Genomic DNA, 23,444 nt, shown 5'->3' on the forward strand with positions numbered 1-23,444 from the left:
AGCCCCTAAATAAGATCTGGTGCAACCAATTACCTTCAGAAGTCACATAATTGGTCAAATAAAGTCCTCTTGTGTGCAATCTAAGTGTCACATGATCTGTCACATGATCTCAGTGTATATATACACCAGTTCTGAAAGGCCCCAGAGTCTGCAACATCACAAAGCAAGGGGCACTATGAAGACCAAGGAGCTCTCCAAACAGGTCAGGGACAACGTTGTCGAGAAGTACAGATCAGGGTTGGGTTATAAAGACATCCCATGGAGCACCATTAAATCCATTGTAAAAAAATTGGAAGAATATGGCACCTCAACAAACCTGCCAAGAGAGTGCCGCCCACCAAATCTCACAGACCAGGCAAAGAGGGCATTAATCAGAGAGGCAACAAAGAGACCAAAGATAGCCCTGAAGGAGCTGCAAAGCTACACAGTGGAGATTGGAGTATCTGTCCATAGGAACACTTTAAGCCGTACACTCCAGGGAGCTGGGATTTACGGAAGAGTGGCCAGAAAAAAATAAGCAATCATGTTTGGTTTTTGCCAAAAGGCATGTGGGAGACTCCCCAATCATATGAAAGAAGGTACTCTGGACAGATGAGACTAAAATTGAACTTTTTGGCCATCAAGGCAAACGCTATGTCTGGTGCAAACCCAACACCTCTAATCACCCTGAGAATACCATCCACACGGTGAAGCATGGTGGTGGCAGAATTCTGCTTTGGGGACTGGGAAACTGGTCTGAATTGAAGGAATGATGCATGGCGCTAATTAGAGGGAAATTCTTTAGAGAAACCCATTTCAGTTTTACAGAGATTTGAGACTGGGACGGAGGTTCACCTTCCAGCAGGACAATGACCCTGAGCATACTGCTAAAGCAAAACTTGAGTGGTTTAAGGGGAAACATTTAAATGACTTGGAATGGCCTAGTCAAAGCCCAGACCTCAATGCAATTGAGAATCTGTGATGTGACTTAAAGATTGCTGTACACCAGCAGAACCCATCCAACGTGAAGGAGCTGGAGCAGTTTTGCCTTGAAGAATGGGCAAAAATCCCAGTGGCTAGATGTGCCAAGCTTATATAGACCTACTCCAAGGGACTTGCATCTGTAATTTCTGAAAAAGTTGGCTCTACAAAGTATTGACTTTGATGGGGTGAATAGTTATGCACGCTCAAGTTTTCCTTTGTTTTGTCTTATTTCTTGTTTGTTTCACAATAAATAAATGTTTTGCATCTTCAGTGGTAGACATGTTGTGTAAATCAAATGATACAAATCCCCCCAAAATCCATTTTAATTCCAGGTTGTATGGCAACAAAATAGGAAAAATGCACAAGGGGATGAATACTTATGCAGGCCACTGTAGTTTCATTTTTGGATCCCTTACTTTGGTCATAACCTTTTGAGATGATCCCTTCTGTGTGCCTACTGAAAAAGGGGAATTAAATGGATTGTTCTAGTTGTAAACATAAAAGATGACCAGCTTCCAGCTACATTCAATACAAAAGTCTTACTAATAAACAAAGAAATGTTGAAATGAAAACAGAACAAAATCTTTTCAATATTTATTTCAGTGGATGAAACTGACTTGGTTCCGGGATAGAATATCCTATTGATCTGCCTCTGAGATTGTCATAAGCAATCAGACCAATCTGCCACCAGAATATTTACAGTTTTGAAATATTTAATAAATACTATCATTATGGAAAGTGTCCTCAAACAAAGGAATTAGAAAGTTGATTTAAGAAAAGCTTAACTAAAGAGAGACATAAATCAACATCACAATGGACATAATACATGTATAATTACAAAGCTATGTTCAATTCACATGTAATATGTCTTTTACCTACGCCAATATTTCCTGTAAATATTTATATATTTATCTGTGGAGACAAATTGCTTAGTAAATGCAGAAAGGCTCAGCTTTTCCCTAAAAAGGAGAACTTTAGCTAATTAATATGACAAAAAAAAGAACTTTGGGGATAGACAAGCGTTTTGTTTAATTTGTTGCATAGCAAAAAATACATGAAGCAAATAGGCTTCGTCTCAAAAAGTTTCTATAAAACTAAGAGAATGTGACTTAAAGGGTTGACCGACATGCAGAAAAAAACAACAACACACTTGTAGTGTTAAAATGATCATATATTAAAAATATAACACATTCGTAGTGTTAAAATGATCACGATTTAAAAGATAATATGTAAAAAAAATTATCAGGAATTACAAACATAGCACACTCAAAGTGTTAAAATGACCAGGGCTAATTGAAAATTAAAGCAATTATTTAAAAAGACAATCACCACACACTGTGTACGAGACATTGATTCCACCTCTCCATCTTTATTGGTAGTCTCTAACCCTCCCCTGTACTGTATATGGGAGAGGAACACTTACAGACAGCACCAAACCTGTGAACAGGGTTACACATAATCATGGCATCCCAGTTTGTGGAGACGAGGTAGCTAACACTGAGGAATCGACAGGTAGCTAACACTGAGAAATCCACTGGTATCTAACACTGAGGAATCAACAGTCTGGTTGGATCTTTAATTTGGATTCAATGGAGTCAGTTCAGAGCTAGGATAACTTGGATACAGAAATCAGTTATTTCAAACTGTTTTTCAGTTCTGGAAAAAAAGAACAATGTCATTTCCTCAATAGCACCATAAACATTCATTGTACATTGAAAACTGTTGTTGTATGAACATAAATGAAAGAAATGATGTAAAACATTAAGAGCTTAGGAGATCTTTAGTGGTGGAATAAACCATTATAGTTACATTATTTAATAAACTGGGTGGTTTGAGCCCTGAATGCTGACTGCTATCAGATCGTATACCACGGGTATAACAAAGCATTTATTTTTACTGCTCTAATAAGTTTGGGAACCAGTTTATAATTGCAATAAGGCACCTTGGGGCGTACTGCCAAGAACAGCCCTTAGCCGTGGTATATAGGCCATATACCACACCCCCTCGTGCCTTATTGCTTAAGTAGAATGGTGTTCTCATCTTACAAACAGCAGTTAATGACTATATATATTTTTTTAAGTATTCATATTTATCAAGGACATACGGCAGCTTTTCATCTTTTATGCATAACATCAAATAGAGTATCAATGGATTGGATCTTTGTACCTTATAGATGAAATATCATTTTTGAATACTAATTTCTAATTGGCTTAAAGGGCAGTCTAGAGCAAGCATTATTACTCTATAACGCACGGTATATCAGCATGGTTGAACTCAATGGCTTTAGTTCATTCTTACATATTCTATGTTTGAGCTGGTTTTGAAAGCAAAAGTCTAATTGAAAAAACTATTGGCATTGTTGAATTCAATTTTCAAAATAACAAGCTAGTTGATTAGCTAAACTAGCAAGTCTGTTTGTTTGGTTACCAAGGCAACTACTGTAGCTGTCTAGTAAACTTTCTGGCTACTTCAGTGGATGTTGAACACATTTCTACCTGCAAATGAACACATTTCAAGAGGTAAATGTGTTTAAATTGTAGCCTTGGTATAATAGGGATAATCAATTCTGAGCTATATGCAACTCAGAGGAAGGCTAGTTCCACTCTGCTAGACCATCATGGAACACACCTTCCACGTTGTTCATTATTTTCCAGAGAACCCATAGCCCCTCGTTGATTATCCCTTACATAATGTATTTGTCAAATTCAAGCAAAGTTTCTAAATGTTTCTTACTTGATCTTTGTTTCCCCCAAACATTCATCTAACATACACAGGCCGAAAACATATCAACTACGATGGGGAATGGTTGGAAAGGCACAATAAATATCTTGCCACGAGGCGAGAATAGTCCGCAGTACTTGTATGTACAAGGCTGATCGCGTCAGCTGATAGTTCAAGAGTCTCAGGATTGTCTTCAATGTGTCCCTGTTGTTGTTGTTGTTGCAATTTAAAGGAAGCAAACAGGGCCAATATCGATACCAAACTCCTGATCTGAACCACCAATGTCCACAGGGGCCATATCCATGATGGGAAGTCTGGCTGTTTTCTGTGTCCTGTACTCAAACACTGTCTTGCCCCAGTTACCATTGGATTGCTGTAAAGAGAAAGGAATGGGAAAGGTTCAGTAAGTCAATATACCACAAACCTCTGAGGTGCCTCATTGCTATTATAAACTGGCTACCAATGTAGTTAGAGCAGCAAAAATAAATATTATTATAGTATATGGTCTGATATACCACGGCTGTCAGCCAATCAGCATTCAGGGGTTTACCCACCCAGTTTATATATATATATATATATATATATATATATATATATATATATATATATATATATATATGTATATATATATATATATATATATGTATATATATATGTATATACTGTATAATATAATAATATTACTCACTCCACAACTGTCCTCCACCACGGTGTATCTGAAGCGGCTGTTTCCCTCTGCTTTGAGCTCCAGGTCATTGGACCCCTTGAGGATGACAGCTTTCTTCAGGTTCCCAGTCGACTCGTCCTTGTAGCCCACTGTGTTCTTGCAGTGGTAGGTAATGGTCTGAGAAGCCTCTTTGGAAAGCAGACGAATGAACGTCATCTGAACCGTGACAGAGTTGGCCGGCTGGTCTTTGTTACCATAGGTGAACTGTGAATGCACAAAAAGAGAAAACAAACAAGTTGGAAAATTGCCACCATTTGATGAACTCACATTTTAGATTAAACTACATTTAAATGTGTTATCAACAGTTATCGGTAATGTCGTTATTTATCTATGTACAGGTAACATTTACATATTTATTATCAGTGATGGTAAAATGTGTGTCTGTTGCTAGATTTGTAAAATTACCAGCCGTGGTCAATCTTGCTTTACAAGTATTTTCCCTCAGCAATAACCCACTACCATATAAAATACTTGCATCCTATAATTAGGGGTGGAATTGGGTAGGAATGCATAGGAGCAGAATTCCCTCAGACTTCTGAAATGTACAATTTTAGGGGGAACATTTTGAATGCCCAGTGATCCAGCAGTTCCTGGAGTTGTTTTCCAACCTGAGTCATAGAAAAAATATGAGGATTGCAGGGTAGAAACATTGTTCTTACTTGCTGTCCTCTATTGATGTCCGCTCCAAACCACACAGGCTTATTCCTTGAGGTGCTCCACCACACTTTGCGAGGTATGCTGGCGGGATTGGCTGAGATGCAAGTCTCTCCCGTCTCCATATTACAATGTACTTTGATAGCGTCCTCTGAGCTTCCTTGGTTTGGATCGACCCAGTATTCACCTGGAACAGAGAAGGAGAACATTGTCCCACAATTGTCACATTCAAAATAAAATAGCAAATAGTTACTCGTGAATTTAGATCCCATCTGCCAGACTATTGGCTACTTTTACATGGGGGATATTTCAAATGTGAGTTAGAAAACGTGGCGACATCAGGGGTAGAAGTACTGCCAAAATAAGATTAATGAGACATGGTCTGAATACCTAATAACTACAAAAAAAACACCATAATGATGATTTCTGATGTGTAGTACATCCCACCTCATGGAAACAACAACTCACCGCTCTTTTTCAGTGGGTAGCACTGCTTTAAGTCCTCACAGGTCCTGGCCGGGTGCTTCCTGCTGCCGTCGGGGCTTTTCATGCTGTCGATCTGGCTGCTGAGGGCCTTCAGAGTGGCCTGGACACCTGGGTCCAGCTGCTGGGTGGCATTGCTGTTGGGCAAAGCCTCATCCTCATTGAACTCGGGAGGGGGAGGGGGGCCGTCATCGTAGTCTTGCATGGCGCCAAACAGGTCATCCATGGCAGCTGTGGGGGGGCCGGGAGGGCCGGGGAGACCAGTGGGGCCTGGCTCTCCAGGAGGTCCCTGGAAGCCACAGAGTAAGAGGTAAGTAATAATGTTTCATTTAAGTATGAACAAATGATGTGTCTTAACATTATGTGCCAAATGTGTTGTCGTCCCGGAAAATGTTTATTTCAGTGTACAGATCTGCTATCTTAATTTGATCACAAATTGTAATGTATTCAAGGTATATTCAAGGTTTAAAAGGGCTTCTAAAATGTGTAATTTCCACCTAAAAATGTCAGACATGAATTGCCCAACCCTGACAAAAATGTCCATCAATTATATAATGATTTTCCTGCCCGTGAGAAACTGGTCAAATTAAGGGTGAAATGACCCTCATATCAACATGCCTCAGGTCCGATCTCGCCGCTAATTCCACGGGTTCCAGGAGGTCCCATTGGTCCAGGCTGGCCGATGTACCCTTCTTTTCCTGGGGGTCCAACTGGTCCAGAGGGTCCCTATCATAACATACCATATTAAAGATACATTTTAATGAGTCACGAAATACAACATGGTTAACAATATGGAACATCATAGAACAGTGTCCTCCTGTATGGTACGTACTCTTTGTCCACTTGGCCCGACTATTCCTGATGCTCCCTGCTCTCCTGTTGTACCCTATAATAATAAATACAAAATGTAATATCAAGACAGATAGTACTTTAATGGGTATACATTCTACTCAGTAACATATACTGTATGTATTGATTTGACGTACTGGTGGTCCGGGTAAACCTTGTAAACCGGTGAATCCCCTGTGTCCCTTCTGTCCTCTATCTCCGTGGTCTCCCAGGTCACCCTTATCACCTCTGGGTCCTTGTGGTCCCTGTTGTTTAGGAGGACACCGTGCAGTCACAATGTTTATGGGAAATCCAATGAAAAAACAAGAAAGCTAATTTCTGTTTGTGATTGTGTCGTCATACAAATAAGCAAATGAGTTCTGACATGAGTCTAGTAGTTTTAACCATCACATACTGGGTAATCATTTCTGTGAATGCTCGCAGGAAATCAAATTACTTGGATTTCTATTAGGATATTAAATACATGTTTAAGATAAATTGGTGGTATAGTCATTCAAGTCAAATGAAATGATAACCTTAGATTTTTTGATTATGCATCTGTTGATGATGGTCTTACCGTTAACCCTCTCTTTCCTGTTGAACCGGGGGGACCATTTGGTCCTCTGGAACCCTGTGTTTGAATAAGACCACAGCATGACTTAGTCAGGTACTGTATATTAGTAACTGGGTTCAAATACCTTCTGTTTAATTTTTCTGTATTTAAAATGATTGTTGGATACCCTTATTTACTATTTAGTATGTATTGATTTTTCTTCTTTTTTTTCTTCTTTTTTAAAATTATTATTATTTATTTATTATTATTATTTATTAGTATTATTTATTATTAGTATTTATTTATTAGTATTAAAAAAACATTCACTCTTTATGCGATGCAAACTGCCGAGAACACCGGAAGAAGAATTATCACTGAATTATCCCAGTGAATTATTGTAATGTTTATTTGGGTCAATTAATCCCATAAGGGATGGGACGCCAACTGGCAATTTGACACAAAAATAAAATGTCATTCATTTCATTCAGTAACATGTACACATTACCATGACCCTTTCCTTTCCCCATCTTATCTCACCGTGGGATGCTCATGTATTGGCAGGGAAAGTCCAGCGTTAATGAAAAGGGCATATTACGTACAGCGTCTCCTCTCTTTCCAGAACCACCGGTGGCACCAACTGGACCCGGAGTTCCGGGTTGTCCCGGGGTCCCGATCAGTCCCTCTGGACCATGGTCCCCTCTCTCTCCCTGTGAGGGTCATCAGAACCAGAACCATTTCATTGCCACGCCTAAAAAGGTTGAAAATAATTTGTCTTGCTGTTACAGCACAGTTGGTCAAGCACAATAAACAATGGGAGACGTTCTGGAAACAGTATTGAAAATTAAAAGTGTTCAGCTCCTTCCTACCCTTTGACCAATGACTCCAGCTTTGCCTGGTGGTCCATCAGATCCAGCATGACCCTGGAGGAAAATAAATATTGTGATTAACTACTGTATTCTCCATACACTCCATACAAGAGAAGTTATGCTTCTTTAAAATGGGATAAACTTGTTTTCTAGAGAGCTCTGCTTTGTTTTTGCCCATTTAGCATCGTTCACACCCTCTTAAGCCGTAGCCCCACCCATCTCTTTAAGAATTCCCATGTAAAGGCATGAGTCAGCATTGCATTGTCCTCCAGGAAGTAGTTTCTCTATTCTCCCCCTCCATTATCTCAGCCAATCATGGAGACTGCCTTTCTCCCGACATACTGTAACTCAGTGTTTTCTCCTTGGCTAAACTAGGCTTATAATTTATCATCTTTATTATTATTTACTGCTCAAATTAAGTTTGTAATTAAGGCACATGAAAGTTCATATGTTCAAGAAGGCATTTATGCAAAAAATGTAATACAAAATATATATAAAAAAAAAATGAATGGCCCTACTGTGAAGTAGGAAATAGGGTCAAATGCCTATGATCCTAAATCCAGACACAAATGGTAACTTGTGAAGTAAAGAGTTTTGTTCAGGCAAAAAAGTGTAAGGGTCAACTTACATCAGGACCAGGATCGCCACGGGGTCCGTTGGCACCAGGAGAACCGACCGGGCCAGGGGGACCTTTGTCTCCCCCAGGTCCTGCAGTCCCCTGTTTCCCTGGAGGACCCTACAAACACCACAGGGGCATTGGAACCATGAGTCGCACTGTAACATGCAATGTAGAAGCAGTTCATATTGTGGCCACACGTGTGATCCAAATCAATACACACCGCTGGTCCTGGAAGTCCCAGCATTCCACGCTCTCCCCTCTGACCAGGAAGACCCACAATGCCTCTCTGTCCTGTTGTTCCGGCGGGACCTGGAGGCCCATCAGGACCCTGCGGGAAAAAACCCAGGTGGAGTTTATATTGACTGGATATTGTGCTGTACCAGGGTTGGGGTCAGTCCAATTCAACACGACTCAAACTTGTAATTCAGTTCATGAATTGGATGTTTCCTGATATTTTGGTTGATAATTATTTTTCTTATTCCAATGCAAATCCTGACTGAATGGAGTCGATAAATTGTATTATACAGCAATGTGTTAATTAAGAATTAACGCACGAGGGAGTGTGGTATATGGCCAATATTCCACGGCTAAGGGCTGTTCGTAGGCATGACGCAACGTAGAGACAGCCCTTAGCCGTGGTATATAGTCCATATACTACAAACCTCCAAAGGTGCCTTATTGCTATTATAAACTGGTTACCAATGTAATTAGAGCTATAGAAAATACATATTTTGTCATACCCGTGGTAGACGGTCTGATATACCACGGCTGTCAGCCAATCAGCATTCAGGGCTCGAACCACCCAGTTTACAATGTCCAATCAATTCCTGAGGTTTATATTTTTGTTCTAGCCCTGTATGAATACACCCAATTGAACTTATCAATGGCTTAGTGATGTGCATCACCTGAGATTTTCCCAGGAACCGATTGAGAAACATTGCTATTCATTGATAGTTTACCGTGGGTCCGTCCTCCCCAGAGTCTCCCTTGTCTCCTGGGCCTCCGGCTGGTCCTGGGGGGCCTCTTTCTCCTTGTCTTCCAGGGGATCCGTTCTCTCCACGAAGGCCAGGAGGACCCTCCTTCCCAGGGGGACCAAGGGGTCCGGCCTCTCCAATGGGACCCTGTCACAAACATAATTTGTTGTTATTTTGTTGTTATTGTTGTTTATCTCTATGAGAATAATGTGAAGTGCATTCACAATAGCTGGTAAGTGGTTATCATCAAAGTATTAAATTCCAGTGGCGTATTGAAATGATTGCCGATGGCTACTTCCGAATTGGTACATTTAATCAATCTAACCAAAAGTGGTTTGGTGATTACTTACAGTTGAGCCTGGTGGTCCAACCCTGCCTGCAGATCCAGGGAAACCAGTGGGGCCCTATGAGTGAAAAGATGAGAAGATCCACATGATTACTGTTCATTACATGTTTATATACTCTCTGAACTCTATGTGTCAATAACTGGACACAATCATGTCAAAGTCCCCAGAGACGGATCAAAATATAAAACATGAACTTACAGGCGCACCCTGGGTTCCTCTGCCGCCCTTCAGTCCAGCCACACCAACAATACCCTACGGAGAGATGAAGATTGTTGTATGAGATTGTTCCTCCTGATCTGTTGTCTATGTGAGACAATGTAGCACAAGATAATGTGACATGTTTACTCACAGGAGGTCCGTGGGATCCAGATAAGCCCTGAGGCCCTGGAGAACCAGCGTCACCCTTCTGACCTGGCTCTCCGGGCTCCCCCTTGACTCCTGGTTGACCATCAGGACCCTGTATAAGAATAATAAGAAAATAAGCATAAGAGCTGGAAACATCCCAAAGGCCCTACTTTTTTTATGAGACAACACAAAAGGAGGTGTAATAATATGCTATATACAAGGGGTGGGTCAAATCCTGGAGTCCACCTGTGGTGAATTCAATTGATTGGACATGATTTGGAAAGGCACACCTGTCTATATAAGGCCCCACAGTTGACAGTGCATGTCAGAGCAAAAACCAAGCGATGAGGTTGAAGGAATTGTCCATAGAGCTCTGAGACAGGATTGTGTTGAGGCACAGATCTGGGGAAGGGTACCAAAAAATGTCTGCAGCATTGAAGAATCCCAAGAACTCAGTGGCCTCATCATCTCTTAAATAGAAGAAGTTTGGGAACCACCAAGACTCATCCTAAAGCTGACCGCCTGCCCAAACTGAGCAATCGGGGGAGAAGGGCCTTGGTCAGGGAGGTACCCAAGAACCCAATGGTCAACCCAGAAGGAAAGCCATCTCTTCAGCACTCCACCAATCAGGCCTTTTTTTTACCTGTATTTTACTAGGCAAGTCAGTTAAGAACAAATTCTTATTTTCAATAACAGCCTAGGAACATTGGGTTAACTGCATTGTTCAAAGGCAGAATGACAGATTTTTACCTTGTCAGCTCAGGGATTAATTCTTGCAACCTTTTGGTTACAAGTCCAACGCTCTAACCACTAGGCTAACACTCGCCTTTATGGTAGGGTGGCCAGACGGAAGCCACTCCTCAGGAAAAGGCACGTGACAGTTTGCCAAAAGGCACCTAAAGGACTCTCAGACCACAAGAAACAAGATTATCTGGTCTGATGAAACCCAGATTGAAGTCTTTGGCATGAATGCAAGCATCGTCTGGAGGAAATCTGGCACAATCCCTAAGGTGAAGCATGGTGGTGGCAGCGGCAGGGACTGGGAGACTTTTCAGGACTGAAGGAAAGATGAACTGAGCAATGTTCACAGAGATCCTTGATGAAAACCCGATCCAGAGCGCCCATGACCTCCGACTGGGGCGAGGGTTCACTTTCCAACAGGACAACAACCCTAAGCACACAGCCAAGACAACGCAGGAGTGGCTTTGGGACAAGTCTCTGAATGTCCTTGTGTGGCCCAGCCAGAGCTCAGACTTGAACCTGATCGAACATCTCTGGAGAGACCTGAAAATAGCTGTGCAGCGACGCTCTCCATCCAACCTGACAGAGCTTGAGAGGATCCTCAGAGAAGAATGGGAGAAACTCCCAAAATTCAGGTGTGCCAAGCTTGTAGCGTCATACCCAAGAAGACTCGAGGCTGTAATTGCTGCCAAAGGTGCTTCAACAAAGGACTGAGTAAAGGGTCTGAATACTTATGTAAATGTGATATTTCAGTTTTCAAAAATGTCTAAAAACCAGTTTTGTCTTTGTTGTTATAGGGTATTGTGTGTAGATTGATGATGGAAAATAACACTAAGGCTGTAATGAAAGAAAATGTGGAAAAAGTCAAGGGGTCTGAATACTTTACGACTACGCTGTATAATATACAGTATGACATGAATTATTATAATTGCGTTATTTACATCCGTAAATAAAAAGCACTCTATAAATGTAACATATTATTATTATTAGTAGTAGTGGTATTAATATTAGTATTAGTACGATGCTAAGACAATCAATTTAATGTCATGTCATAGGCATCATGGGTTACAGTAATTAAGAATGACTTACGGGTGGCCCACCAAACCCAACAGGACCAATAGGACCAGGTTCACCACGGTTTCCCTGGTGGAACAGAATGCAAACAGATCATAATGCCATAACTGCTGATATGATCATTTCCAGGTAAATGTGTCACTGTATGGTTTTATACTGAATGTCAGGTTGTCCACTCACAGGCATCGCTCTTGATCCATGAGGTCCAGGAGGGCCTTTAGGTCCAGCTTCTCCCTGCAATTACAACAAGTTCCAGTTGTTCTAGTGTCACAACAAAATATTAGCTAACTAAAAGATTCTAGCTTTTGGCAAAATGTGTATTTACCTTTTCACCGCTGGGTCCATGGGGTCCGGGTGGGCCGAGAGGACCAGGAAGACCCTGTGGTGAGAAAAGGTTTTGTTAAAGGAAATACATTCATCCATTTTGTGACTTTGTACAATTAAATGAGCAGACATATTTCTCTGACAGAACATGCAGCTACGTGTTTCCGAGCTGACTCCTACTGTAATACTCCACTGTAGAATAACTCATCCCTTATAAGGAAGTGTCTTTGTTGTTGTTGTTTTACAACCCCGCAGTACAGATAAGCATGGTTTGCCAACTGTTTGAATAAGCTTGGTAAGCACCTGGGGCTACTGTAGCACCTTTCAAATATGAACATCTGGTATCTGTCTTCACATGATCAAAGCACAAAACTTTGTCTTAGGTCAAAATAAGAAATAACACAATGCCTCTTTGTGTTGTATTATTAAAGCGAAAGATAAAATGCATGTGTAAATTTGACTTACTCTTGCACCATCGTTTCCAGGTGTACCTTCTGATCCCTTCTCTCCACTTGTTCCCTACAATAATGGAGAATGTCACATGTCAGAATCAGATGGATAATACTATTCTCATGTTATCATAATGATTTAATTGTTTTCTTTGCCCCCCCTTTAACTACCAACATCTACTGTCCTCTTCCAAGGGTCCACACAAATCACAGTAGAAAACAATCATACACATTCAGTAGACAGAAACAACGATACACACCGTCTCCCTAGACAGGATATTATAAGATAAGGAGATGAATACACCGTCTCCCTAGACAGGATACTGTAAGATAAGGAGATAATCAAGCAGTGTGTGAATACTTACTCTGTCACCTTTAGGCCCAGGAGGACCAGAGATCCCTCTCTCACCAGGCATCCCCTGAAGACCAGGAGGTCCTAGGTCACCAAGTCCACCGTGAGGTCCAGGACTACCCTTTGGGGAAAAAAGCAATGGGATCAGTCTCATATTTGCGGCTTCAAAGATCCAATTCACATAATCCTTCGTTGAGGTTCCACATTACAACAAATACCTTTGGTCCATCGGGTCCTGGTGCTCCGGGGATTCCTTTGGGTCCAGCTAAACCGTGAGGTCCAAGTTCTCCTCTCTCTCCTGGGATTCCACGTTCTCCCTGTTTAAAAACAGAACAGGTGTCAGTCACACAACATACAATGTATATGTGTGTCTGGTGCAATACTACATGGTATATACAGTATGTTCAATATATTCCAATATATATTTATATTAGTAAGATGGTAAATGTACCCTTGGTCCAATTTGACCCACAGCACCTCCTTCTCCGGGGATACCCTAAACAAGACAAATAAAGTCAATCTATAACGTCATGATAACAATGAGGATTGCATCCCATAAAACAGAGGATCTATTTATCTTATTAGAGATATACTTCAGCTAACTCAGACTGTGCAAGTGCTCAGTTGCTAGAGCATGGAGCTTGCAACGTCAGGATGGTGGTTTCGATTCCCCCTGGGGTCAACTATGCATAGAATGTATGCATCCATGACTGTAAATCCATGTCAGAGACTATAAAAAAAGAGTCTGGTAAATGCCATATACTGTATATGATATTATATTATTCATCAAACTCACCAGATCACCTGGTTTTCCTGACTCTCCAGGGGGGCCTGGTGGTCCAGGTAATCCCTGAAACACAACAGCATATACACTTCAGATGACAACAACAGTGCGCAGTTGGTTCAATCCCTTATAAGTGACAAGCTTTGCTGACACTTTCAGTAATCAGCCAATGCTATCTTGTTCACCGTCCTTAGTGCCATTGGTAAAAATGTATGGTAACTCACCTGGAAGCCGTTCACACCGGGAGGTCCCTGTTCTCCTCTGTCACCAGCCACACCCTTCAGACAAACAGTTTACAGAACATTTTCACTCAATCGTTCATCAAGATGAGTAAATTGTGATACAGCATACTTTGAAATGAGATTGGTAATGTCTATACCAGAATGCTACTAGATAGGAGTCTTGATAATCAGAGACCAACAGGTGACTTACCGGAGGTCCAGCGGGACCTGCAGGGCCAACCTCCCCATCTTTCCCAGGAGGACCCTAGAAAGGAAATCATCATTAGTGATCGTCCTCATAAACACAATTGTTTTTGTAGACACGTACAAAGACAGAAGTAATTTAGTGCTCATTGACAAAGACACTCACTCTTTGTCCTGCCACTCCTGGAGATCCTTGTTCACCTGTCTTCCCTGGATCTCCCTTTGGGTTGAAAAGAGGTCATTTTTATTTTTTATTTCACCTTTATTTAATGATTTGATTCAAGAGGTCATGAGGAGATAGGACAAGTTTGATAGCAAGACACGCTGAGAAGATTAGAACTTTTAAAGTTCCTTACGTTAAAGCCCTTTGGTCCAGGTGTTCCCATGGTTCCTGCAGGACCTCTGGTTCCAATAGATCCTGCTGGTCCTGGGCGGCCATCTTCTCCTGCTGGGCCCTTCAGACAGAGGACACAAGCACAACACTTACCTCTGGCTGTTCATTCAGTGTTACGACATCTGACGCCAATGGTCAAACCTCGAAAAGAGGTATTGTCCACTCACTGATCGTCTGAAAAATAGACCCTGTCGCTCTAAAGCTTGTTGGTATATCAGTGAAATAATTGATTTAAGAACACTTGTTGGAGCTGTGGCAATCGCTGAGTGCATTAGCTTCTTCTCTGCAGTTTAAAAAAAAGTTGTATTAACTTGGATGTGTGTAAAGACTCTTTTTTTCCACCTATGGTCAACCTTACCAGTGGTCCTGGCTTGCCCTCTGCTCCCTGGACTCCTGGGGTACCAGTCAGACCCTATAAAACAACAGGCAAGGTTATGAGCTTCAGAAACAAAGATCCACAATATGTGGTACACCAAGACAGATTCCCATCAGCATCGTTTTTTTTTTTTATAGATATAAATCTGGGACATAAGTTAACGAGGGAAACTTGGAAATCTAGATGATGTCTTCACATTACCCTTGCGCCTGGGAGGCCTGGTTCGCCAGTGCGCCCTGGATCGCCTCCTGAACCTTTAGGCCCAGATATGCCAGATGGTCCACGATCTCCTTGAGCACCCTTCAGGAGAAACAGTATGGTGAGTTAGGTTTGGGCTTGGGGCTCCAGTCCGTAGAATCCGGTCTAATGACCACATGGTTTAGCTGTGATAGATGTCTGATCATCTGTCTGTACCTTAGGTCCAGGTAATCCATCAGCACCGGGAAAACCTCGGTTACCAGGTGACCCCTGTAATACACATGCCCATCAATAAATGAAACGAAGACACATCGAATATACAGGTACCAAGATTACAATCTATGAAACAATATACATTTGTCTGCACAGGGTTGAGGACATATTCATGGTGAATTAACTGAGGTAAATGAGAATGGAGGGCTGAAATTAATCGTGAGAAGTCTGAATTTACAGTCACTGACCTAAATCCTTATAATCTAGATGTGTTCAGTAGTAGAGAGGCCAACGGTAGACTCACCCTCTCACCAACAGGACCCAGTGGTCCTAATGAACCAGAGTCACCACGATTTCCTCTTTTTCCCTCCTCACCCTGGGGCCCAATCACTCCTTGGGAACCAGGGGGACCCTAGGAATCAAAACAAACTTTATTTAAAATGTGTTTAACTTTATCTCAATAAACTTGACATTCAACCATCTTAATACAGTTTGTACCAGGTATGACAGTGTCTCTCTTTCATCCAATGTGGAATAAGGTACATTTAGACAACCAAGTATTGTAATATATTACAATCACTGTATATAAAGTCATCTGTGAAAGGTCACATTAATTGGGCTTACAGGTTCTCCTTTGGGTCCGCCCTCTCCTTTGTATCCAGGAACACCAACATCTCCCTGAAACAAAGACGTGAGATGCATCAGTATATCACAAGTCACATTTTATTATAGATAATGCATCATAAAAATGAAAAACAAAATCCCCATCCCCTTGTCAAACAGTCAACACAACTATTTTGCAGTAAAAGTACATTGCGTAGAAGGCGCTCTGGGCCATTTCCTCTGTGCTTTGGTAAAGGCCAAAGTAACACAGCACGATGTTTATGTCTAGAGCATGCATGTCATAACATTGATAGTGTATTTATACATGTATAAGGAACATGAATGTCTGGACCTCGCAAGAGTAGAAAAAAAAAACTTTTATCCAAAGTGAAAAGACACCACATTACCAGTTGACCTTTGATCCCAGGCTGTCCAGTACTTCCCTGAGGTCCGGGTGGACCGTGGGGACCGAGGTGACCCCCGGGACCCTGCACACCCATGGTACCCTACAAAACAACAGGAGCATCTCTAAATACACACAAATCTTGATCATATATATCTTTATAAACTCTATTGGTATACTATGCGAAATTACAATTACAGTTGTTTAACTTCAAATTATTTTCTTGGTAATTAGGAGTACTAGATTAATGATAATATACACACCACTGGACCCTTAGTACCTGGGCCACCGTCAGTTCCTGAAGGACCCTAGAAATAGCAAATGTGTCATATTAATAAAATCTTAAGTGCATTACCAAAATCCATTGTGCGTATAAGGATGTTAAAGGCCCAGTGCAGTCAAAAACGTGATTCCCTGTGTGTGTGTGTGTGTGTGTGTGTATAGATATACATATATATATATATATATATATATATATATATATATATATATATATATATATATATATACATATTACCACACTATGAGGTTGGGATTATACTGTGAATGTGTGAAAATTATGACAATGCCCTTTTAGAGTGACAGCTGTTTGAAAAGACCTCCGCAAATGTCAGCCTGTTTTTATGGGATGGAGTTTTGGTCTGCCTGGTGACATCATTAGGAAATAGACCAATATGAAAGAGAGTTCCAAACCTCTCTGCCAATAACAGCTAGTTTTCAGTTTTCCCCTCCCCACTCAGACCAGACAGTCTTAGCAAAATTGAGAAAGTACTCATTGCTAAGAAGCTATTTTTGTTTCTTTTTGACAATATTAAGTGAAAACAATTAGAGTACAGTATTTAATTGTTACCCAGAAATGATTTGTTATTGAGATCAAGGTGGCTGCATTGGACCTTAAATAAATAGAGTAGGTGTTAGAAATAAGAGCCGTACTTGTAGGCCAATTGCCCCTGCCCTGCCTTGGTGTCCTGTCTCACCCCTCTGGCCCTGTTGCCCCTCGGGGCCCCGCACTCCTGTGGCACCCGGTTGGCCCTGGAGAAGAGAAACCGAAATCCTCAATGAGTCAATTTTTTATCTACATAGCCCTGCATAAACTTATTAGCTAGCAATATCTGTTGCTAGGCTACATATATAACATGATGTATACAACATTATATATACAAACTCTGAAGTCTCAATTCGTATCGTATAGATTTGAATATGGATTAAATACTTAATGTTCTACTTGACAGTCTACTTGCCTTCATTCCTGGAATTCCTGGATATCCTGGGGGACCATTGATACCTAATGGACCCTGCAAGCATAAAACCAGAAAAGTTCATTTATTCATCGCTGAAAAGCTTTAATATGCTAGTAGCAACTCCAGTGTGTTGAGTAATATGCTAGTAGCAACTCCAATGTGTTGAGCAATATGATAGTAGCAACTCCAGTGTGTTGAGTAATATGCTAGTAGCAACTCCAGTGTGTTGAGTAATATGATAGTAGCAACTCTAGTGTGTTGAGTCATATGCTAGTAGCAACTCCAGTGTGTTGAGTAATATGATAGTAGCAACTCCAGTGTGTTGAGTAATATGCTAGTAGCAACTCCAGTGTGTTGAGTAATATGATAGTAGCAACTCCAGTGTGTTGAGTCATATGATAGTAGCAACTCCAGTGTGTTGAGTAATATGCTAGTAGCAACTCCAGTGTGTTGAGTAATATGATAGTAGCAACTCTAGTGTGTTGAGTAATATGCTAGTAGCAACTCCAGTGTGTTGAGTCATATGCTAGTAGCAACTCCAGTGTGTTGAGTAATATGATAGTAGCAACTCCAGTGTGTTGAGTAATATGATAGTAGCAACTCCAGTGTGTTGAGTCATATGCTAGTAGCAACTCCAGTGTGTTGAGTCATATGCTAGTAGCAACTCCAGTGTGTTGAGTCATATGCTAGTAGCAACTCCAGTGTGTTGAGTCATATGCTAGTAGCAACTCTAGTATGTTGAGTAATATGCTAGTAGCAACTCCAGTGTGTTGAGTCATATGCTAGTAGCAACTCCAGTGTGTTGAGTCATATGCTAGTAGCAACTCCAGTGTGTTGAGTCATATGCTAGTAGCAACTCCAGTGTGTTGAGTCATATGCTAGTAGCAACTCCAGTGTGTTGAGTCATATGCTAGTAGCAACTCTAGTATGTTGAGTAATATGCTAGTAGCAACTCCAGTGTGTTGAGTCATATGCTAGTAGCAACTCCAGTGTGTTGAGTCATATGCTAGTAGCAACTCCAGTGTGTTGAGTAATATGCTAGTAGCAACTCCAGTGTGTTGAGTAATATGACAGTAGCAACTCTAGTATGTTGAGTAATATGACAGTAGCAACTCCAGTGTGTTGAGTTATTCTATGAATTTCATAAACAGTTGATAATGAGATACGTCTACTTGTCTTACCATCGGACCTGGTTTGCCAATGTTCCCAGGAGGACCTTTCATACCCTACCGTAAAAAACAAACAATTGATTGGATTCAAATAGAAATACAATCGTCAGTTCTTGTAAAAACATACATCGGAAATGTGTAATGTGTACGTTTGGCAAAGACTGTACATGGCCACAAAAAATATATTTGAAATAATAATTGAGCACTCTAGGTGAATATAAGCTTGTTATGTGGAGGTATTAAGTGTATACCTTTCATTGTGTACTGTATATAAAAAGCAGCAATACATCTGAGAATGCTATTATTGGCTGTGTGGAATAATGCACTTTATTAAAAGTGTTCTCATTCTTACCGGTATTCCATTAGCTCCTAAGCGGCCTCTCTCCCCAGGCATGCCTCTAGGACCCTAAAAAGCCATAAGTCATGATTGCTTTTACAGTGGCAGAACAATAAACATATAAATGTAAGAAAAAAGTGACCATTCGAGTAAAAGTTTTAATTGGCCGTGAGTTGACGCCCTAGGACGAGGCCTTTCTACAGTCCTGCAAATAGGTCCAACTGCTGCTCCTGAGCAACCATGAAGCAACACCATTAGGCTTCATGTCTTATTAATTAAATAAGCTTCTACGAAAAGGAAAAAAATCATTTGAAACATTTGTTGTATTTGTTTTATTTTGATAATTTATTAATTAAACTATGCCTGTTAGTTATGCATATTGCATTGTTCATTTTAGACAGCTGAAAGATATGAAAGCCAAAGGTAATCTATCAGTACAGCTTTTCTTCATGAACTGTATCCACATACTGGCTTCCTCTGCTTGTCTCTTTTCATTCTACAGCATTAGACTGTGAAGGATCTGTACTGGTCAAAGCCAACACCAGGTTAGACTGTGAAGGATCTGTACTGGTCAAAGCCAACACCAGGTTAGACTGTGAAGGATCTGTACTGGTCAAAGCCAACACCGGGTTAGACTGTGAAGGATCTGTACTGGTCAAAGCCAACACCGGGTTAGACTGTGAAGGATCTGTACTGGTCAAAGCCAACACCGGGTTAGACTGTGAAGGATCTGTACTGGTCAAAGCCAACACCGGGTTAGACTGTGAAGGATCTGTACTGGTCAAAGCCAACACCGGGTTAGACTGTGAAGGATCTGTACTGGTCAAAGCCAACACCGGGTTAGACTGTGAAGGATCTGTACTGGTCAAAGCCAACACCAGGTTAGAGTGTGAAGAATCTGTACGGGTCAAAGCCAACACCGGGTTAGACTATGAAGGATCTGTACTGGTCAAAGCCAACACCAGGTTAGACTGTGAAGAATCTGTTGTACTGGTCAAAGCCAACACCGGGTTAGACTGTGAAGAATCTGTTGTACTGGTCAAAGCCAACACCAGGTTAGACTGTGAAGGATCTGTACTGGTCAAAGCCAACACCGGGTTAGACTGTGAAGAATCTGTTGTACTGGTCAAAGCCAACACCGGGTTAGACTGTGAAGAATCTGTTGTACTGGTCAAAGCCAACACCGGGTTAGACTGTGAAGAATCTGTTGTACTGGTCAAAGCCAACACCGGGTTAGACTGTGAAGGATCTGTACTGGTCAAAGCCAACACCGGGTTAGACTGTGAAGGATCTGTACTGGTCAAAGCCAACACCAGGTTAGAGTGTGAAGAATCTGTACGGGTCAAAGCCAACACCGGGTTAGACTATGAAGGATCTGTACTGGTCAAAAGCCAACACCATGTTAGACTGTGAAGAATCTGTTGTACTGGTTAAAGCCAACACCGGGTTAGACTGTGAAGAATCTGTTGTACTGGTCAAAGCCAACACCAGGTTAGACTGTGAAGGATCTGTACTGGTCAAAGCCAACACCGGGTTAGACTGTGAAGAATCTGTTGTACTGGTCAAAGCCAACACCGGGTTAGACTGTGAAGAATCTGTTGTACTGGTCAAAGCCAACACCGGGTTAGACTGTGAAGAATCTGTTGTACTGGTCAAAGCCAACACCAGGTTAGACTGTGAAGAATCTGTTGTACTGGTCAAAGCCAACACCAGGTTAGACTGTGAAGAATCTGTTGTACTGGTCAAAGCCAACACCAGGTTAGACTGTGAAGAATCTGTTGTACTGGTCAAAGCCAACACCAGGTTAGACTGTGAAGAATCTGTTGTACTGGTCAAAGCCAACACCAGGTTAGACTGTGAAGAATCTGTTGTACTGGTCAAAGCCAACACCAGGTTAGACTGTGAAGAATCTGTTGTACTGGTCAAAGCCAACACCAGGTTAGACTGTGAAGAATCTGTACTGGTCAAAGCCAACACCAGGTTAGACTGTGAAGAATCTGTACTGGTCAAAGCCAACACCAGGTTAGACTGTGAAGAATCTGTTGTACTGGTCAAAGCCAACACCAGGTTAGACTGTGAAGAATCTGTTGTACTGGTCAAAGCCAACACCAGGTTAGACTGTGAAGAATCTGTTGTACTGGTCAAAGCCAACACCAGGTTAGACTGTGAAGGATCTGTACTGGTCAAAGCCAACACCAGGTTAGACTGTGAAGAATCTGTACTGGTCAAAGCCAACACCAGGTTAGACTGTGAAGGATCTGTACTGGTCAAAGCCAACACCAGGTTAGACTGTGAAGAATCTGTACTGGTCAAAGCCAACACCAGGTTAGACTGTGAAGGATCTGTACTGGTCAAAGCCAACACCGGGTTAGACTGTGAAGGATCTGTACTGGTCAAAGCCAACACCAGGTTAGACTGTGAAGAATCTGTACTGGTCAAAGCCAACACCGGGTTAGACTGTGAAGAATCTGTACTGGTCAAAGCCAACACCAGGTTAGACTGTGAAGAATCTGTTGTACTGGTCAAAGCCAACACCAGGTTAGACTGTGAAGAATCTGTACTGGTCAAAGCCAACACCAGGTTAGACTGTGAAGAATCTGTACTGGTCAAAGCCAACACCAGGTTAGACTGTGAAGAATCTGTTGTACTGGTCAAAGCCAACACCAGGTTAGACTGTGAATAATCTGTACTGGTCAAAGCCAACACCAGGTTAGACTGTGAAGAATCTGTACTGGTCAAAGCCAACACCAGGTTAGACTGTGAAGAATCTGTTGTACTGGTCAAAGCCAACACCAGGTTAGACTGTGAAGAATCTGTTGTACTGGTCAAAGCCAACACCAGGTTAGACTGTGAAGAATCTGTTGTACTGGTCAAAGCCAACACCAGGTTAGACTGTGAAGGATCTGTACTGGTCAAAGCCAACACCAGGTTAGACTGTGAAGAATCTGTACTGGTCAAAGCCAACACCAGGTTAGACTGTGAAGGATCTGTACTGGTCAAAGCCAACACCAGGTTAGACTGTGAAGAATCTGTACTGGTCAAAGCCAACACCGGGTTAGACTGTGAAGAATCTGTACTGGTCAAAGCCAACACCAGGTTAGACTGTGAAGGATCTGTACTGGTCAAAGCCAACACCAGGTTAGACTGTGAAGAATCTGTACTGGTCAAAGCCAACACCAGGTTAGACTGTGAAGGATCTGTACTGGTCAAAGCCAACACCAGGTTAGACTGTGAAGAATCTGTACTGGTCAAAGCCAACACCAGGTTAGACTGTGAAGGATCTGTACTGGTCAAAGCCAACACCAGGTTAGACTGTGAAGGATCTGTACTGGTCAAAGCCAACACCAGGTTAGACTGTGAAGGATCTGTACTGGTCAAAGCCAACACCAGGTTAGACTGTGAAGGATCTGTACTGGTCAAAGCCAACACCAGGTTAGACTGTGAAGGATCTGTACTGGTCAAAGCCAACACCAGGTTAGACTGTGAAGGATCTGTACTGGTCAAAGCCAACACCGGGTTAGACTGTGAAGGATCTGTACTGGTCAAAGCCAACACCAGGTTAGACTGTGAAGAATCTGTACTGGTCAAAGCCAACACCAGGTTAGACTGTGAAGAATCTGTACTGGTCAAAGCCAACACCAGGTTAGACTGTGAAGGATCTGTTGTACTGGTCAAAGCCAACACCAGGTTAGACTGTGAAGGATCTGTACTGGTCAAAGCCAACACCAGGTTAGACTGTGAAGGATCTGTACTGGTCAAAGCCAACACCGGGTTAGACTGTGAAGGATCTGTACTGGTCAAAGCCAACACCAGGTTAGACTGTGAAGGATCTGTACTGGTCAAAGCCAACACCGGGTTAGACTGTGAAGGATCTGTACTGGTCAAAGCCAACACCAGGTTAGACTGTGAAGGATCTGTACTGGTCAAAGCCAACACCGGGTTAGACTGTGAAGGATCTGTACTGGTCAAAGCCAACACCAGGTATGCATACACCATTTTCCTTTCACCTATCTTATTTTTTTGATTGGTGCAGAAGTTGAGAAATCTTCTAATGATCAAATAGCAAATTGCTATCAGCGTAACAGTCGCTCTATGTCAGTGGTCTTTGCTTTAAATTGATATCAACATTACAGTCACTCTATTTATGTCAGTGGTCTTTGCTTTAAATTGATATCAACATTACAGTCACTCTATTTATGTCAGTGGTCTTTGCTTTAAATTGATATCAACATTACAGTCACTCTATTTATGTCAGTGGTCTTTGCTTTAAATTGATATCAA

At 41.6% G+C, this 23,444-nt stretch overlaps 1 protein-coding gene across 1 annotated transcript in view; it reads right to left on the minus strand.

Annotated features, from left to right (window-relative positions):
* Positions 1-1,967: 1,967 nt before the first annotated feature.
* LOC110520599 (uncharacterized) overlaps positions 1,968-23,444 on the minus strand; it is a 64,075-nt gene continuing 42,598 nt past the window's right edge. Inside the window, exons 15-53 of the mRNA XM_036975225.2 lie at positions 19,179-19,232; positions 18,839-18,883; positions 17,658-17,711; positions 17,350-17,448; positions 16,680-16,724; positions 16,421-16,519; positions 16,035-16,088; positions 15,715-15,822; positions 15,414-15,467; positions 15,201-15,299; positions 14,982-15,035; positions 14,586-14,684; positions 14,396-14,449; positions 14,237-14,290; positions 14,029-14,082; positions 13,817-13,870; positions 13,472-13,516; positions 13,239-13,337; positions 13,034-13,141; positions 12,685-12,738; positions 12,221-12,274; positions 12,076-12,129; positions 11,911-11,964; positions 10,085-10,192; positions 9,934-9,987; positions 9,739-9,792; positions 9,374-9,535; positions 8,635-8,742; positions 8,424-8,531; positions 7,796-7,849; positions 7,529-7,636; positions 6,954-7,007; positions 6,535-6,642; positions 6,381-6,434; positions 6,167-6,274; positions 5,534-5,837; positions 5,071-5,252; positions 4,373-4,615; positions 1,968-4,057 (exon numbers count right to left, since the gene is read on the minus strand). Coding sequence (XP_036831120.2) covers positions 3,911-4,057; positions 4,373-4,615; positions 5,071-5,252; positions 5,534-5,837; positions 6,167-6,274; positions 6,381-6,434; positions 6,535-6,642; positions 6,954-7,007; positions 7,529-7,636; positions 7,796-7,849; positions 8,424-8,531; positions 8,635-8,742; positions 9,374-9,535; positions 9,739-9,792; positions 9,934-9,987; positions 10,085-10,192; positions 11,911-11,964; positions 12,076-12,129; positions 12,221-12,274; positions 12,685-12,738; positions 13,034-13,141; positions 13,239-13,337; positions 13,472-13,516; positions 13,817-13,870; positions 14,029-14,082; positions 14,237-14,290; positions 14,396-14,449; positions 14,586-14,684; positions 14,982-15,035; positions 15,201-15,299; positions 15,414-15,467; positions 15,715-15,822; positions 16,035-16,088; positions 16,421-16,519; positions 16,680-16,724; positions 17,350-17,448; positions 17,658-17,711; positions 18,839-18,883; positions 19,179-19,232 — 3,504 coding nt within the window. The 3' untranslated portion in view covers positions 1,968-3,910. The remainder of the gene's footprint in view (positions 4,058-4,372; positions 4,616-5,070; positions 5,253-5,533; positions 5,838-6,166; positions 6,275-6,380; positions 6,435-6,534; positions 6,643-6,953; positions 7,008-7,528; positions 7,637-7,795; positions 7,850-8,423; positions 8,532-8,634; positions 8,743-9,373; positions 9,536-9,738; positions 9,793-9,933; positions 9,988-10,084; positions 10,193-11,910; positions 11,965-12,075; positions 12,130-12,220; positions 12,275-12,684; positions 12,739-13,033; positions 13,142-13,238; positions 13,338-13,471; positions 13,517-13,816; positions 13,871-14,028; positions 14,083-14,236; positions 14,291-14,395; positions 14,450-14,585; positions 14,685-14,981; positions 15,036-15,200; positions 15,300-15,413; positions 15,468-15,714; positions 15,823-16,034; positions 16,089-16,420; positions 16,520-16,679; positions 16,725-17,349; positions 17,449-17,657; positions 17,712-18,838; positions 18,884-19,178; positions 19,233-23,444) is intronic.

The sequence above is a fragment of the Oncorhynchus mykiss genome, chromosome 3, assembly GCF_057628025.1.
Source record: "Oncorhynchus mykiss isolate SJ-2025 chromosome 3, ASM5762802v1, whole genome shotgun sequence".
In the NCBI taxonomy this organism is placed as follows: Eukaryota; Metazoa; Chordata; class Actinopteri; order Salmoniformes; family Salmonidae; genus Oncorhynchus; species Oncorhynchus mykiss.